Source organism: Pygoscelis adeliae, unplaced genomic scaffold (assembly GCF_000699105.1).
Source record: "Pygoscelis adeliae isolate BGI_AS28 unplaced genomic scaffold, ASM69910v1 Scaffold24, whole genome shotgun sequence".
NCBI classification, from domain to species: Eukaryota; Metazoa; Chordata; class Aves; order Sphenisciformes; family Spheniscidae; genus Pygoscelis; species Pygoscelis adeliae.
The window spans coordinates 4,688,095-4,702,961 of record NW_008824806.1 but is presented as its reverse complement, the minus strand read 5'-3'; the positions used below and the strand labels follow the sequence as shown (position 1 = coordinate 4,702,961).

General features: G+C 40.5%; 1 protein-coding gene across 9 annotated transcripts in view; it reads right to left on the bottom strand.

Moving 5' to 3' along the window:
* The window catches only part of LDB2 (LIM domain binding 2), a 225,800-nt gene that overhangs the window by 50,455 nt on the left and 160,478 nt on the right, over nucleotides 1-14,867 (bottom strand). For all 9 annotated transcript variants that reach the window (XM_009324083.1, XM_009324078.1, XM_009324085.1 and 6 more), the window contains exon 3: nucleotides 4,871-5,043. In XM_009324083.1, the coding sequence (XP_009322358.1) occupies nucleotides 4,871-5,043 (173 nt within the window). The remainder of the gene's footprint in view (nucleotides 1-4,870; nucleotides 5,044-14,867) is intronic.

Here is a 14,867-nt window from a genome sequence, read left to right as displayed (position 1 = left end):
AATGACTGAACCTCGCAGTGGAGGTTGCTGTGGTGCAACTGCGCACACTTGATGTCAAGTTGCTGAACCAGTCATTCCCAACCTGTTTTATGTTGCCCTTTCCTTACAATAGCTTGGCGTATAAACCTTCCTTTCATGTCCAGTTGGAGTACACAGAGCCCTGAATGCCTGTGGCCAAACCTGATTTTTTTCCTATTTTTTTTTCCTTCTTGTCTTTTCCAGGCATTTTATCCCATTTTTATTCTTCATTTCTTATCTACTTTTATTAACCCCACCCTTCCAAGGAAAGCCAGACGGGGTGTCTGCCATCAGGCTGTATGATGGGGCTGTATGAGCTGCATTGCCACAGCAGGTTTGAGAGCCAGGGGAGCAGAGAAGAGGTTGCAGTCGTAGACAATGGAGCTGCTTCCACAGAAAGTGGCTCACGCAGCTTTGTGAGGGGTCTTGTCTGAGAAAGGAGAGAAAATATGGGAGGAATAAATGCAGCAAGTGGGTACTACCTGGAAACGAAAAGTAAAATAGGTTACTGGGGACTTTTAAACAACTGTCAATTACTTTATGTGGAAAAACCGCTGTGGCTGTGGTGGTCTTTAAGGTGCAAAATAAATGCCCAGCATGGTATCCTGACTGGAGTACTGTAAATGATGCATGATCTGAAAATTAACTCCCTCTGTTGTTGATTTTTTTCTTTAAATTGGATGTTTAGACTTACAACTCCTATTCAAAGTAAACTTGCAAGTGCAGGGTACAGAGATATTGTGGAAACAGGGTATAACGGCTTTCAAAAGAAAAGGTTCCTGCAACTTTAATTTCAATACAACTAACATTTGATTGAACAGCTAGCCATCCTAGATTCAGTTGAGTCTGTTGAGCCTTTTTAAAAGCCCCAACTCAGACTTGGCTAGTTCCCACTTGGGCAATGTGTGGCTTTTCTGGTTAACAGTTCACTTAACACCATCATAGTTTTTACTCCTGGTTGTTTCTGCAAAAACATGTTGGTAATTTTAATAGGCATACTATATAGACAAATTACTGTAGACCTATGAAGGAGAATCTTGCAACAGGTTCTCATCTGCCCTTTTCAACATGCCTTAGTGATGTCCTCAAATTTTTAATGTGACTTATTTTGTCATTTGACCCTGATTTTGATTTTCTCATCAGTTGCACTATGATAAGAAATTACACAGGGGTACACATGCGCACATATAAGGATTCATACAAGAAGAAAAACATTTTCTATTAATGTTACTGTGTTGAAGCCAAAGACCCCGATTACTGACCAGTTAACATGAAAATATTTCAGGTTTAAATTTTTTTTTTTATAATAATACCTGTGGCTTCTCAACTGTTTCTTCTGTTAAGCTCCAAACCCCACAGCTCTTAACAGATTTATTTTATGCACTGGCATCAACAAATTTTAATAGAAAAACTGAAACACATACCTCATATCACAGTGGTAAAAATTTATACATCTTATAAAGGAATTTAATTTCCTTATGTAGAGCAGAATTTTAGCATTGCTTTTAATCAATAAAATTGGCGCAGTTCTTATTTTAAATGGGCCTCTTTTTTATTTTTAAAGCTGCCTTTTACATAGAATCAAAAAAATCAAAAGGGTCTCCAATTAAGAAAACATTTTCTGTTGTGCTGAATTCATGTTACCGTACTGTGAGCTCTGACATTTTGTTTCTGTGGTAACCAAAATCAGCTGATTAGTTGGCATGGCAACAGAAAAGATGTAATCCCAGCAGACACACTCTAATCAATGCCCCCAGCACAGATGGTCTCCGGAGGATCAACAAGAAAGAGGCTGGCAGGCATTCAGTATATCACGTGGTTGCTCTAGACTAGGCCAGGAAAAAACTAAAAAAGAACATTTCTGAAACTAACCAATAGCTTTTTAACCCCTTCACTGCACTTACTAATTGTAGGAATTTCAACTGCTGGCACCTATGAAAACCAACTTCAGTCCTGTGCCTTATTGCTCAGAGTCCCGCTCTCCTAACACCGGGCATCTTTTAAAACTCTTCCCCTTTTATTAACGACCATTTCTCAAACCTGACTCTGTGCTTGAAAAGAAACCACAAGCTTATACAAATCTGGGAAATGCCTGAGATTGTTAGTAAGGATTAAAATCACTGAGTTTCAAGGGGCTTCATCTAAAAAATCCAGCTGATGGCCCCACTGTTGGGCGCAGGAGGAGAACGGTTCGAACACGGGGTGCTCACTGCTGTAGTGGTGAAGGCAAAGCTCGCCTCTGCCAATCTATCAGGAAATATAAATAAACATCACTAACTGCAGAAAAACAGTTTGCCTACACATAAAGTTGGAGTGTCGGTAAACACAGTGAAAGCAGAGACTTAGGAGGACTCGTAAAGCTTTCCTTTACCTGGAGAAAAAAATGAAGCATCTGCCAGGTAAACAAACATGGTAGTTAGGGCTTCAGTCTCTTCTTTTACCACATTTAATTCATGCCATTGAACTGTATTGAATTCTTTCTAGTATTTATTTATACCTTGCTAAAACAATTTTAAAGTGCGTGACACTTTACAAGGACCTCTTGCCCTCTGAAGACAAGCTGGACTATTCATATTGTTACTGTTAGGCATGTTCTAGCCATATTTGTTTGAAAAAAAATTGGAAATGCCATTTTATATATTCATCCAATACTGCAGTATGCAGTGAGTTGCTCTAACTAGGAAAATGTTGAAATGAATAAAATGCAGCTGTGGATTCCTGATTCAATATGTGATGAGAACTGTTTCAGCCCATTATATTAGAGGTTAGTGAATTTGTAGCTTACAAGTTGCGAAACTGAAAGAGCCGTTAACAAATATAGTTAGTTTGTATTTTTGCTTTTAAAAAACCCTTCGTGGTAGTTTTACTGGGTCAAATTCAGACATGATCTAAGGAGCTACGCAGTCCATTGGAGTGCTGCTTATTATGGGAGGTCTACTTTGTTCCACCACTGATGCTGTGAGAGTTAGGAGTTTACCTTTGGGTACAAGATCTGTGCCCTCAGTATCTCTGCTAGAAGTTACACGCACACAGCTGAGACAACATTCGGCTCTAACTTATTTCTGAGAGAGTAACATATTCTTTTCTCCCTTATTCCACCAAGTACTGTGTTTTATTTCAAATTTGCTCTTACTAATACAGTCATATTTTAAACATACAGCCCTTAAAAACCCCTGGTTTTTCTCCTAGAATCCAAATCACGTCCCCCTCTGAACTTTCCTACTGGGATACAGAGGTTTATGTTGGAATCCGCAACAGAAACGTCAGGGCTGAAGCAGGCCATGCACTTGCTGCCAGGGCTGCAGTGCACACGGAGGGTCTCACCGTGCACAACAAGATGGTGCTACAGGAGGCAACTGTGGCCCCCCTCACACGAGCTGTGCACCCAGACAGGTCCCTGCTGCTAGTCTATCTTTGACTTGCTGGATACTAGTCTCCTTTCCAAAGTAACAACACTGTAATGTGCTGTTATGATAAGTAAAATAAACTAATTGAACCAAGAAAAGCATGTTTTGTTTACTGATTCAGAAAAAAACCTTTTTATTTGCTATTGTATTAAAGCTAACACAAAGGGAAATGACAGAAATCGTTTTAGGGAGCTACACAAAGAAGCAGCTACTATATACCCTCATCACGTCCTCTGCACGTGGCCAGCAGGCACAACTCCTTGTGGCAAAGAGGTGTTACCTAGGAATATCTGGTCTCTTTGCATCTCTCTCTCCCTGTTTGTGTCTATGTAAGTCACAGGGGGATGGAGTGGGAGAGCTGGAACGACGACACCATCAAATGCACACCTCCCAGCTCACCAGTGCTCCGCAAACCAGCAGCTTCCCCTCCCTCTTCTTTGAGCCCCATACCAAGAACCATGAAGATGGTAGGGTAGACACTACGAAGGGATGGCACTCACATACACGCTAAAACCGCATAAGCCATGTGGGCCCTGGTCATGATGCTGTCAACAGCCGGTGCCTTTTTTGATTTTAAAACCTCCACAGTCCTTCAAGCCAAGGGCAACATGGATGGGTTATCTCTTCCTGCTGCCCCTTCTCCTTTTGTGCTTTTCTCCATGCAAAGGTTAAAATTTATACAGATGAACAGGTACAAGACGGAAAATCATCATTTCCTTTTAATTTACGAAAGGGTACATATCCATTTTGAAAATCAGTTTACTGACTTTTTTAATGTAAGAAAATTTTTGTTTTAACTTGTATTTTCTACCTTTTTGGTACTGTTTTTTATAAATATATGGCACTCAGTTTAATTACAGAACTAGAAGTGGCCCATGCATGAAGATAATTCACTATCAATTACAAATATTGAATATTCACTAACTGCCTGATCCAGAGCATGTTTAAATCAATGGAATCCTTCCATTGACTTCACTGCCCTTTGGACCAGCATCCTACTGTATTAAATCACTATTTTCCTAGAGATTTTTAGTCCTTGGACTGGGTAAGTATCAAATGTAAAGCATACCATCTCAAATGGTAGATACCAGCAATGTGAAATCTCATTGTCACTTTAAAATCAAGCCCAGAGAAAAGGAGATGGGGAGGTTGAATTTAATTCACGTACAGCTGATGGTTCTGGCAACCTGGCTTTATGTGCTTCTCTTAACAATTTTTCTGGGAGAATTGCAGAGGATGCCCACAGAATTTTCCAGTCATGTAATGAATATAGAAAATAGTAATTAAATGGCTTCAAGGGTTTTCAGTATTAGAAATAATCTCAGTCCACCAGAAAAAATGCAACAGCCAATATTTTTCACTCTTACACACACTGAAAAAGAAAAAAAAGGAAAAAAAACAAAAAACCAAACCAACAACATGCTTTATTGAGTCTTCCCTGTTACCTTGGTAAACATGGGTTTTCCATGCTGAGTGACCATGGTGCATTGATCACAGTCCACTGTGATGGATGAGTTGTGGTATGACTCTTTTGAGTGCTTGAGAATGTAATACAGGTCTGTTACACCTCCTTCAAAGACAGTGCTAAAATAACGAGGAATGAGGGTCCTTCCAATTGCTGTGAGGAAAATACAAAGCAGAATTCAGCAAATGCTCTAGGTTATAAAATCTCAAACCATTTGCTAACAGAACATGAATAATTTTAAGCGCAATGAAATCAAACTTTCATTTAATGAATATAATACATGTTCTCTGTCTGCTGTAGAAATGAAGTTGCGCCTGCTCCCATTGAAATCAATGAAAACGGCTTACTCCATTCAGAGGGAGTGGGCTCATCTTATTTAATCTTTTTACATTGATGGCGAGTTAGAGTCACTCTTGAAACCATCTGCAAGGTTTTTTGTCCCAAAGTAATTATTATACAGAAAGCCACATGGTGTCAATTATGACTGAAAGTTGGATATTACTCATAAATGTATAAATACAAGTGATGAGCATTTACAGAAATATACTCGTACACCCAAAAAGGCAAAGTACATTTATAGAGGGGGTGTGTGTACACATATATGTTTGTCTGTGTGTGGGCACATGCATATTCATATATACCCACCCACACATATGCACATGCACACGCATACACACTCTTGATTGAATAGGAGGGCTGCTGCTGAGAAATCAGAGTCCTAGGGATTGACGAAGGACCTGAGCATGCAACACGATATATGTTACACAATATATGACTACCCACAGATCTATCTGAGATGTCTGTTTAGACCAGAAGTATTTATGTCATAGGCCAGAAAGTCTGAGCAGATGCCTGAACTAGCTCATATGCACCACTTAAACCCCAAACTATGGACTCAAGGTACCCAATTCTGCAATACTTACTTGGCCAAAACTCTCACTGAAGTCACACCTCTCACGTCAATAGTAGTTTCAGGTAAGTGCTACAAGGTCTAATTCCAAATATGTAATAGTAATAGTGAGCTTCTGGGTGCATTTCAGATGCACAAACTACCAGAAGCACTGACATCAAAGGCAATTATCTTGCATGCAACCGATGTTTTCCATCTCCTTTTTTACAGATAAATTTGGATGCAACCACAAGCCTAGTATGACAGAACACTTCAGTTTATAATAGACTGATACTTCCATACCGAATGACTCATTGCTTTGCATGCATTAATCAATCCACAGTACTTCTGAGTGGTGGATACATAAAAATTGCCTCCATTTTACAGAGAGAAAAACCAAGTGATCTAAACTGTGTTTTGGAGGAATGAAATAGAAAAGTCCCCACCAACAGGCAAGATTAGAGTTTATTAGTTCCTAATTCTTATTTGTCTATTAGGACTATGCAGTGACTCATGCCTCCCTCATTTGCTGTATACTTTTGAGAGTAATTGCTAAAAAATTTATTTTCATAGGAATTTTGCCAGCATACAAACAAAGGCTCCTGACCCTAAAAATGTATTTGCAAGTGGGTGTTGTAAATTAAAAAGTATGGTGTTTTCACAGTAGTTCTGTGAAAACTGTTTCTGCTCTGTGCATTACAATGTGGAATATTGCATGTGCAGTCATAACACACATTATATAATGAAAATATACAAATATAGAAAATTAGGACTTGTTACAGCTTTTGCTGTAATATTAGATATTAATGTAATTTAATGTACAAAAATATACCACACTGTCTGGAAGTGGCTGACAATTCAATGAATACGTTGAAAGACTATTCTATGACACTAGCTCCTGAAAAACCCCACCTATTCACCATGCATATATTAATTTTCTACAGTCTTTTAATTTAATTTAGAAAAACTGAAGTCCAGTGTATCAGCATAAGACTTAACTCAGGCTTTAACTCAAATTTTTCCATGTCGGTATGGTATATAGTAAAACATGAAATTTACCCATCAAGTTAATTTCTTGCTCCCCTAAGGCTAATTAGTGCAAATTAAATTTCCTGCTAATCATCCTAAGCAGCAAATGTGTGATATGAAAATCCAGCATTCCTACTGATTGTGATAAACCTCTATTCACGTGACTTATGCACTGCATAAATATCTTGAAACTATTCTAACTGCAGTTTATAGACCGCTCCCAAAGTAGCATGGTCATATGGTTTTGCTTTTTGCCTTGTATTCACAGCTACAACACATTAAAGAAGGCTAGAAATACAGTAAATACCTTATTCTTATTACTTTTCCTAGTAAGCATTATCTGTGTTTGCCACAGGGATATGCTACTGTGAACAACAAAGTGGTGGACCAAAAGGATGAAGACGAATAGAGGTGCACACGAGGATATGCCCCATGGAACCTGATTTTCAATGACAGATGCACATGCAGACCCTGTCTGTCTGTAAAATTGAAAATAGCTAATGCTAATGTCCAGCATAAACGATTATAGCTAATATTCACCTCCAGAAGAAACATTCATAGAAACCCACATTAATAAGCAGACCTGTCCTCAGCTCACCACGTTGCCTTGCCACAACAGATTGAAGCGGTTTCAAGGTTTTGGTTCTTTTCCTGAAGCACTCAATGGCTTAAAAAGATAATTTCATTTCTAGGATAAACAGGAAACTCTCTACAGCAGTAACAAAGCTTATTTGTGCAGGAGATGGTATTTCCAAGAACAACAAAAGGCTGTGGAACTCCTCTTATAAAGTCTAGGGATCATCACAAACTTTGTGCATTTTAAGTGTGAAGGACTTTGATTTTTTCCTCCTCCAAAACATAATTGTGTATAGGAGCATTCAAGCACATATGTGCGCGTACCCTCAGCTCTGCTGCATGCATACACACAATCCTTTCCTGGGCATAGGAATACGAATGTGGCAAATGTGCTTTTCCTTCCCTTCTTGCAGTAGATGGACATGCTCAGGTGTGGAGGTACACACTCCACCCATGTCTGCCACTGTACATCTCAACAGGATTTTAGCAACACCATATATCTTCTGCCAGAGTCAGCTGAAGGCTACTTCCTAGGAGGACTCCAAGTAATGTGAAGGCAGGATTGTGGGACAACTTGATGCCTGTGGCCACTTCAGGATGTAGTTTAGCCATCTTTGCACCAGAAATGTGAACTCACACTTTGCAGAGCACAAAGCGAGCTGTACGCTAGCTTGGTCTTGGGTTTGCAATTCCCCAGAGGCAGTCACAGACAATAATGGCAAATATAGTCTAAATAGCATATGGTGTAATATCTTATCACACCAACAGGGCTGAACAAAGCCTTATAGGCTACTGCCATTGGAATTTCTTCATGTTTTAGAGCTTGGCTTTTAGACCACAGAATAGACTTTTAAGAATGTATCTCTGTGCATGGCTTTGTAGTGCTCCTCCCTCCCACACCAGACTTCCCTAAAGGAGCATAATATGGACACCCTCAGAGCCAGAACACAGATCTTTGCCACAGGAGTTCCAAGAGTGAGCATTTGCAGTAGCAGTGTGAGTATGGGGAGACTCTTGCATTTTCCTTTCCTGGTGTCAGGGCCCTGAGAGCACTCTGAGAGCACCCCTGCTCCGGGGTTGGGTTGCCAGGCAGATTTTCTTTCCAGCTTCTTGGGGGAATCCTTGTCCAGCTACTGCAAGGCTTTCTGCCTACATCCTTGTGGAGTTCCCTGCAACCAGATCTCCTTCCAGTCCTGTCTCCTATCCAACTGTTGCTCTTTATTCTTTCTCCAATCTCTTTGTTCACCTACCCCCATGGTCCAAACCTCTGTTTTCTCACCTTACGGTTGGTTGCTTTGCATCAGTTATCTTCCAAGTTCACTGTTCAACTCCCAGTATGTCATGTCATGTCATGTCATGTCATGTCATGTCATGTCATGTCATGTCATCCTCTCCCCTCCCACTTCCTTGCATGCTGCCCCTTTTTCTCTTGCTCAGGGAGGCTCATTAATCCTTCCCAAACCCACCTGATTTCCTCATTCTCGTTACTTAAGCAGGCCTAGCTATCTAGTCTCAGTCTCCCTGTTCTCCTCCACTGTCCCCAAAACACTAGCTTCACACCCACTTTCTCAGTGCCCTTCCTACCCAGCCAGGCTGCCCCAGCTCCTTGTCCCAGGCTCCCTGCCTCAGCAGTCTAAGCCTTCCTTCTGGATCTTGATTTTGTGGTTCCTCCCCCGCCCCCAAGATTCTCTCTCTGTCCTTTTTCCCACTCTGCCTCCTCCTAACAGCAGATTCTTTCTCCATACGAACCCCATCTCTCTTTCTTTCCTTCAGCTTCTCATCCAGCCAGGGACCAGGCAAGAGGACCTCTTCCCTCTGCACACTCCACCCAGCCAAACATCTCCCCGTTCCCCGTGTTTTTCTCATTGACATCCAACTCTCCCTTACTTAATCATCCTCCACCTTCTTTCACCTCCCAGTTACTATCTCTCTCCCGTCTCCCTCATCAGTGTCATCTTGCCCTGATTTATTCCCTTCTCCTTTCTTTCTTCCTCTTCCCTCTTCTTTCCTCTACATTCAGGTCAAGTTGCTTCCTTTGCAGGGCCACCTGGATCCCAGGTGCATCTGCTGGGAGCACAGGAGAAGGGCGGGCCTCCTGCTCTCACATGCAGCACTGGCTAAGCCTTCCTCATGGGCTTTGCAGTGGAAATGTCCATGAGTCCACATAGCCCTGAGCTGCAACATGTCTAGTTACTCTTTGTAGTTGGCATGTGGATAGCCCCATAGGGCCCCTACAAGGAGACTTACTGTGTTCCTGGGAAAGGAAGTCCTTGAAAATTTTAGCTGTCAAACTCTAGTAAAGCCTACACTGAGTACTTGAGAATGGGCACTTTTTTTCCTCAAAGATTTATAAATTTGCTAAATTCAGTCAGATTTCCAGAGGACAAAAGGAAACCCCTGCTGCAAAGGTGAGCAACCCTACTCCAGAGCATACAGATTCTTGGGCATTTAAAAAACAAAGTTGCAAGACTTTTGTAACCCAGGCAAAACAGTATTTTTCCTTTTGGGGAGAAAGAAGAAATCCTTTTTGGCTTAAATAAAAAAGAACTAGCTAAAAGCAAAAACAATTTCAGCTTTATTGGTTCAAGTTTGGCAAAATTATAAATAAGTAGAAAGAAGGCCTTTTAATGGGACTTATCAAACAATATTAATAAGGGACGCTATATCATCTGCCTGCAAGAATACATTGGAACAGCCATAACTGCAGATGCTGAGGCTCTGAGCCCAATACTCAGGCTTAGGAAAGCAGACGTAGGTTCATACCTGCATCTATACAAATACTAACAGGCTCTTACAGTCGCATTACCCAGAAAAGACCTTTTTATAGTGTGAAATGTGACACCCTGCATTGTAAGATACTGGATATACTAGAAGAAAAATTCACCTGACCCTCAGCATTCAGGCATTAATTCCAGATCACTGGAATACTGCTTTAAATTACCATTTTGTCCTGGGCAGCATCCTTCATCCCTAGCTCAGTATCTGAGGATGTACTATTTCCCATGGGAAGCAGGCACTGCCCCTTAATGTTTGCTTCATTTGTGCTAGCAAATCCCCAGATAGCAAAGCAAACTGACAAAGATCTGGATTTAGCAACAGGTAATAGTTATTTATATGAAAATGTCTATAAGAAAGGCATATCTGAAGTGACTATTTTGCACAAAATATAATGTTGTCATCTGCTGGAATGACGCACCTTTAGCCTATTCAGTGGTGTAACAGCTTGTCTACATGTGATTTTGTATACCTTTCCAGTGGATCAGAGACCTAAATACAATTTTAGAATTGAAGTAAGAGGTAGATTTGTGACACTTCCCGAAATATGAGCGGTCCAGAAATCAATTAATTCAATCTATGAACATAGGCAAGAAGCTTTATAGGTCAGTAACAGTCATATTATATATAATTTCTTAAGTATCATTCCTGGGGAATTCTAAAGAAAAGAATGAAACCATCTGACATATTAAATGGCCCAAGGCCTGCCTCTCAGGGAGGGAGGCACTTAGGTCATGGTCCTGCTTTTTGGCCTGGGCATGCAATGATAATGATTAGGGTGCCCCTCTGTCATCCTGATCCTAGCAATCATTATTTTCATGCTGTCCTTTCATTTATTTCCCCTTTTAGATACGTCTGCCTGAGTGTAAAAAACTTTATTCTCTCAGGAATAAGTCTAAAATTATTTTTCCATCCCAAATTGAGCAAAAATGTCCAACTATCTCTAGGTGGGAATGGCCATAATTTGTGAAGTTCAGGGGTTTTGCAAGTCTCAGACTAGCTATGGGCAGAAAGCCAGTTAAAAAAAATAGTCTGTAATATAATTGTGGTACCACCACACACCATGTGGTGGTGATGGTACTGTTGGTTTTTTTTTTTTCCCAAGGAAGCTTTGAATAAAATAGAATGTAAACATGTTTTTCTGGTTCACAGGAAACTGGTATTATTTGTGGGCTAGGAATAGAAGAACACTTCCTCCCTTTGTGTCCCAAAGATAGGCTGTCAAAATCTCAATGCCCTCTCTACAGAATGAAGATTCATGGCCTCTTTGCAGAAGCAGGGCTTGATAGCAACCCCCTCCTTGCTCACTGAACTGCTCATGTGTTGCCTTTACAGTAGAAGCTCTCAGGGGCAGAGACTTGGATTTAACATATACATATACACCACGTAAGATAACTGCCAAGCTGGTATAGAAGTGAAACAATGGAAGTGCTAATCAGTGAAATAAAAATATCGGGTTTATTGCTTCCAGGTTGGTTTTTGCAGTTCTGAATCCTGTCAAGTCCTATGTCTTCAATTAGAGCTAGGATACGAAATAAGTAATAAAACAGACACAAATATAAAAACATAAAATATAAAAAGACTTTAAAAGTTCCACAGAATCAGCAACAGAATGAGAAAAACACCCTGTGCCTGTAGTTTAAAGGAGCTCTGTCTGGAAGCTCTGGTGCAGCCTGCAGCTGATTATCTCATCAACATGCTATAGACGGGCTTGAGGAACTCCACTAGTTAGGGCTGTGGGTTTTTTTGGCTCCCAACACAAAATGTTGAGCTGTCCTGTAAAGCGCTAGGCAGACCATGGAAGTCTCTTGCTTGAGAGATTATCACAGTTGGATTTCAGTAATTAAATAGAGATGCTACAACTAACTCCCCCTCAGCCAGATGTAAGGGCTAGGGAAGCCAGGAGAAGACTTCCCGTTGATTGCAAATGAGCTTTCCCAAGCACCGCAGAAGAAAGGCTGAGCTTTCTGTTAATTGTTAATTGACTTCTCAGGCATGACTAATTGACATCTGTGTGGGCCAGAGCTTGGCATGTTCATTTACATATGTTTTTGTAACTGACATAAACGAATCACTACACACAAAGCAAAACTTCATGGAGTTACATAGTGATGTCATTGCTGTTATTCTGCCTATACTTCTATTTGCCCGAATTTGTCCCAGTGAAATAGCACATCAGGTGTGTTCCCTCCCAGACACAGTCCATGTGGCTGGGATGTGGAGGGAGGGATCCCTTCATGAAGCTGGACAACAGTAAAGCTCCAGTTTTCAGTACTGTGACCTGCTCTCTGGAAGAGCTGCAAGGCAGGCTGCTCATGGGAATGCCCCTCTACCTTTATAAGACCTTATCTGGTGAGTGGATTCAAACCCAGACAGCATGAATCTGTCAATTCCCAGGAAAAGCTACTGTTAGATTTGATAGTATGGCATGAAAGGCAGTGAAAAGACAGTCTAATAAGACCAAATTCTGTCTCAGAGATGTGTGGGCCATGTTGATTAAACCACCCACATGTATCCAAGGCAGAATCTGGCACACACAGACCTGTCCTTTTTTTCTCCCTATCTAGTGGGTAAGATTGGGCTCCTATCATTTAGACTACTTAGAGAATAAAAATTATAATTTCCACTTATAGGAAATGTCTAGTTATTTATACAAATTAAATATTAAGTAAAATTAAATGTGTGATTTAAAAGCTATTACAACAGTAGTAATAATAATAATATACTATGGAATACTAGTGTACTATTAATAGTAGTGTACTAGTAGTATACTATATTGTATTTAATCATTCAGAAAACATTTGTATAATGTACAAACATTACAGATTTTAAACTCCATGAAGTTTGGAAAACAGTGGAAGTACTACCTCCATATTGCTAATAAAGCACAGCTTTTTCAGGAGTAAAATTAGCCGTTTATACATTCTTCCCACGTCCTTACAATTTTGTTTTTATCTTTAATGATCTACTTAGCACTTCATGGAAATTGAGGAAACCTAAGGTTTCCATCCATTTTGCCTTTGTTCTCAATTTTGCAACAAAACTGCAAAGTGGGATGAGTAACATGGATTCAAGCACTTTGACTGAGTGACCTGAATCCTTCCCACATCCAGAACCCAAAGTTTTGGGGTGTTTTTGTTTTGATCCATGACACTTTCATGGTATCTGCAATATCTTATTTATTTTATGTATGTCAATAATATTGCCTACAGTTAAAAGCTATAACCCAAAATACTAAAGCTTATAAAATTGTAAATAGCTAGGTTTCCCTCTCCAGTTCCTTCTATCCTGTGTAATTCAAACATTGTGTTAGGTTTGACTCTGCCTTTTCTCCAATAATTATTTTCTAACAACATTTTACCCCAGTGAGGATTTGCCTGTATAATTTTGATTCAGTTGACAGTGTATTTCCTTTTCTTGAAAGTCTGTAGCTAGCACTTCAATCCTCTAAAACACACTTGAGTCAAGAACAAGTAACAGAAACTTCATGACAATGAGACCTCAGCTTAACTCCCCACACCTTATGACCCTTATTCTTGTAGACACATAATCTGCAACTCAGTTTTAAATCCATCATCTTTCTGAAGAGAGACAGTGTTTTACTGCAATTAATTTTGGTTAAAATAGTCAGAAAACAACTATAAAAAGCTCTGTGTGTCTCAGTAGAAAGCTAAACTGCATCAGCATAGTTTTTCATTAAGGCTCAGCCAGCCTACCTATTACAATAAAATTTCCTCCCAACCCTTTCCTTATTATACTGGCAACATTCTACCAGTCTTTAAAGAATTGCTCGCTACAAAATTCAGACAGTCTTCAGATCTAGAGTATTTCAGCCTCAGGCTAAGACAGTGTGGACCAGAGGATTTGGAGAGCAAGTGTCAGAGTCCAAGATCACTTTTCACAGGATGGCAGCTGAGCTTGGAGGGCACCTCTGGGGATCGTCTGGTCCATCCCCCCCACTCAGAGCAGGGTTACATGCAGTGGGTTGCCTAGGACTGTGTCCAGTCGGCTTTTGAGTATCTCCAAGGATGGAGCCTTCATGACCTCTCTGGGTAACCTGTGCCAGTGTTTGACCATCCTTCAAGGAAAATGCTTTTTTTATGTTTAAATGTAATTTTCTGTGTTTCACTTTGTGCCAAATGCCTCTTGCATTTCACTGGGCAACATTGAGAAAAGTCTGGCTCTGTCTTCTTTACTCTGTTGCCATCATATATTTACACACACTGATAAGATGCTCCTTCTCCAGGCTGCACAGTCTCAGCTCTCTCAGCTTCTCCTCGTATGGAAGATCCTCCAAGCCCTTAATCATATTCATGGCTCTTCTCTGGACTCACTCCAGTACAACTATGTCTTTCTTCTAAATGGTGAGCCCAAACTGAATATACTATTCCAAATGTGTCTCACCAGCACTGAGGGAAGGATCATCTCCCTCAAACTCTCCCTAATGCAGCCAAGGAGGCTGTTGGCTTCTTTGCTGCAATGGCACATTGCTGGCTCACAGTCAGCTTGAACTCTCAGCTCCTTTCTTGCAGGTCTCATAACCAGCACCTCAAATTCAAGTACAAATAGCAGAACACCGGCCCTGCATAGTTCAGTACCTGCTTAGAATCATAGAATCATTAAGGTTGAAAAAGACCTCTAAGATCATCGAGTCCAACCGTCAACCCAACACCACCATGCCCACTAAACCATGTCCCTGCGCCTCATC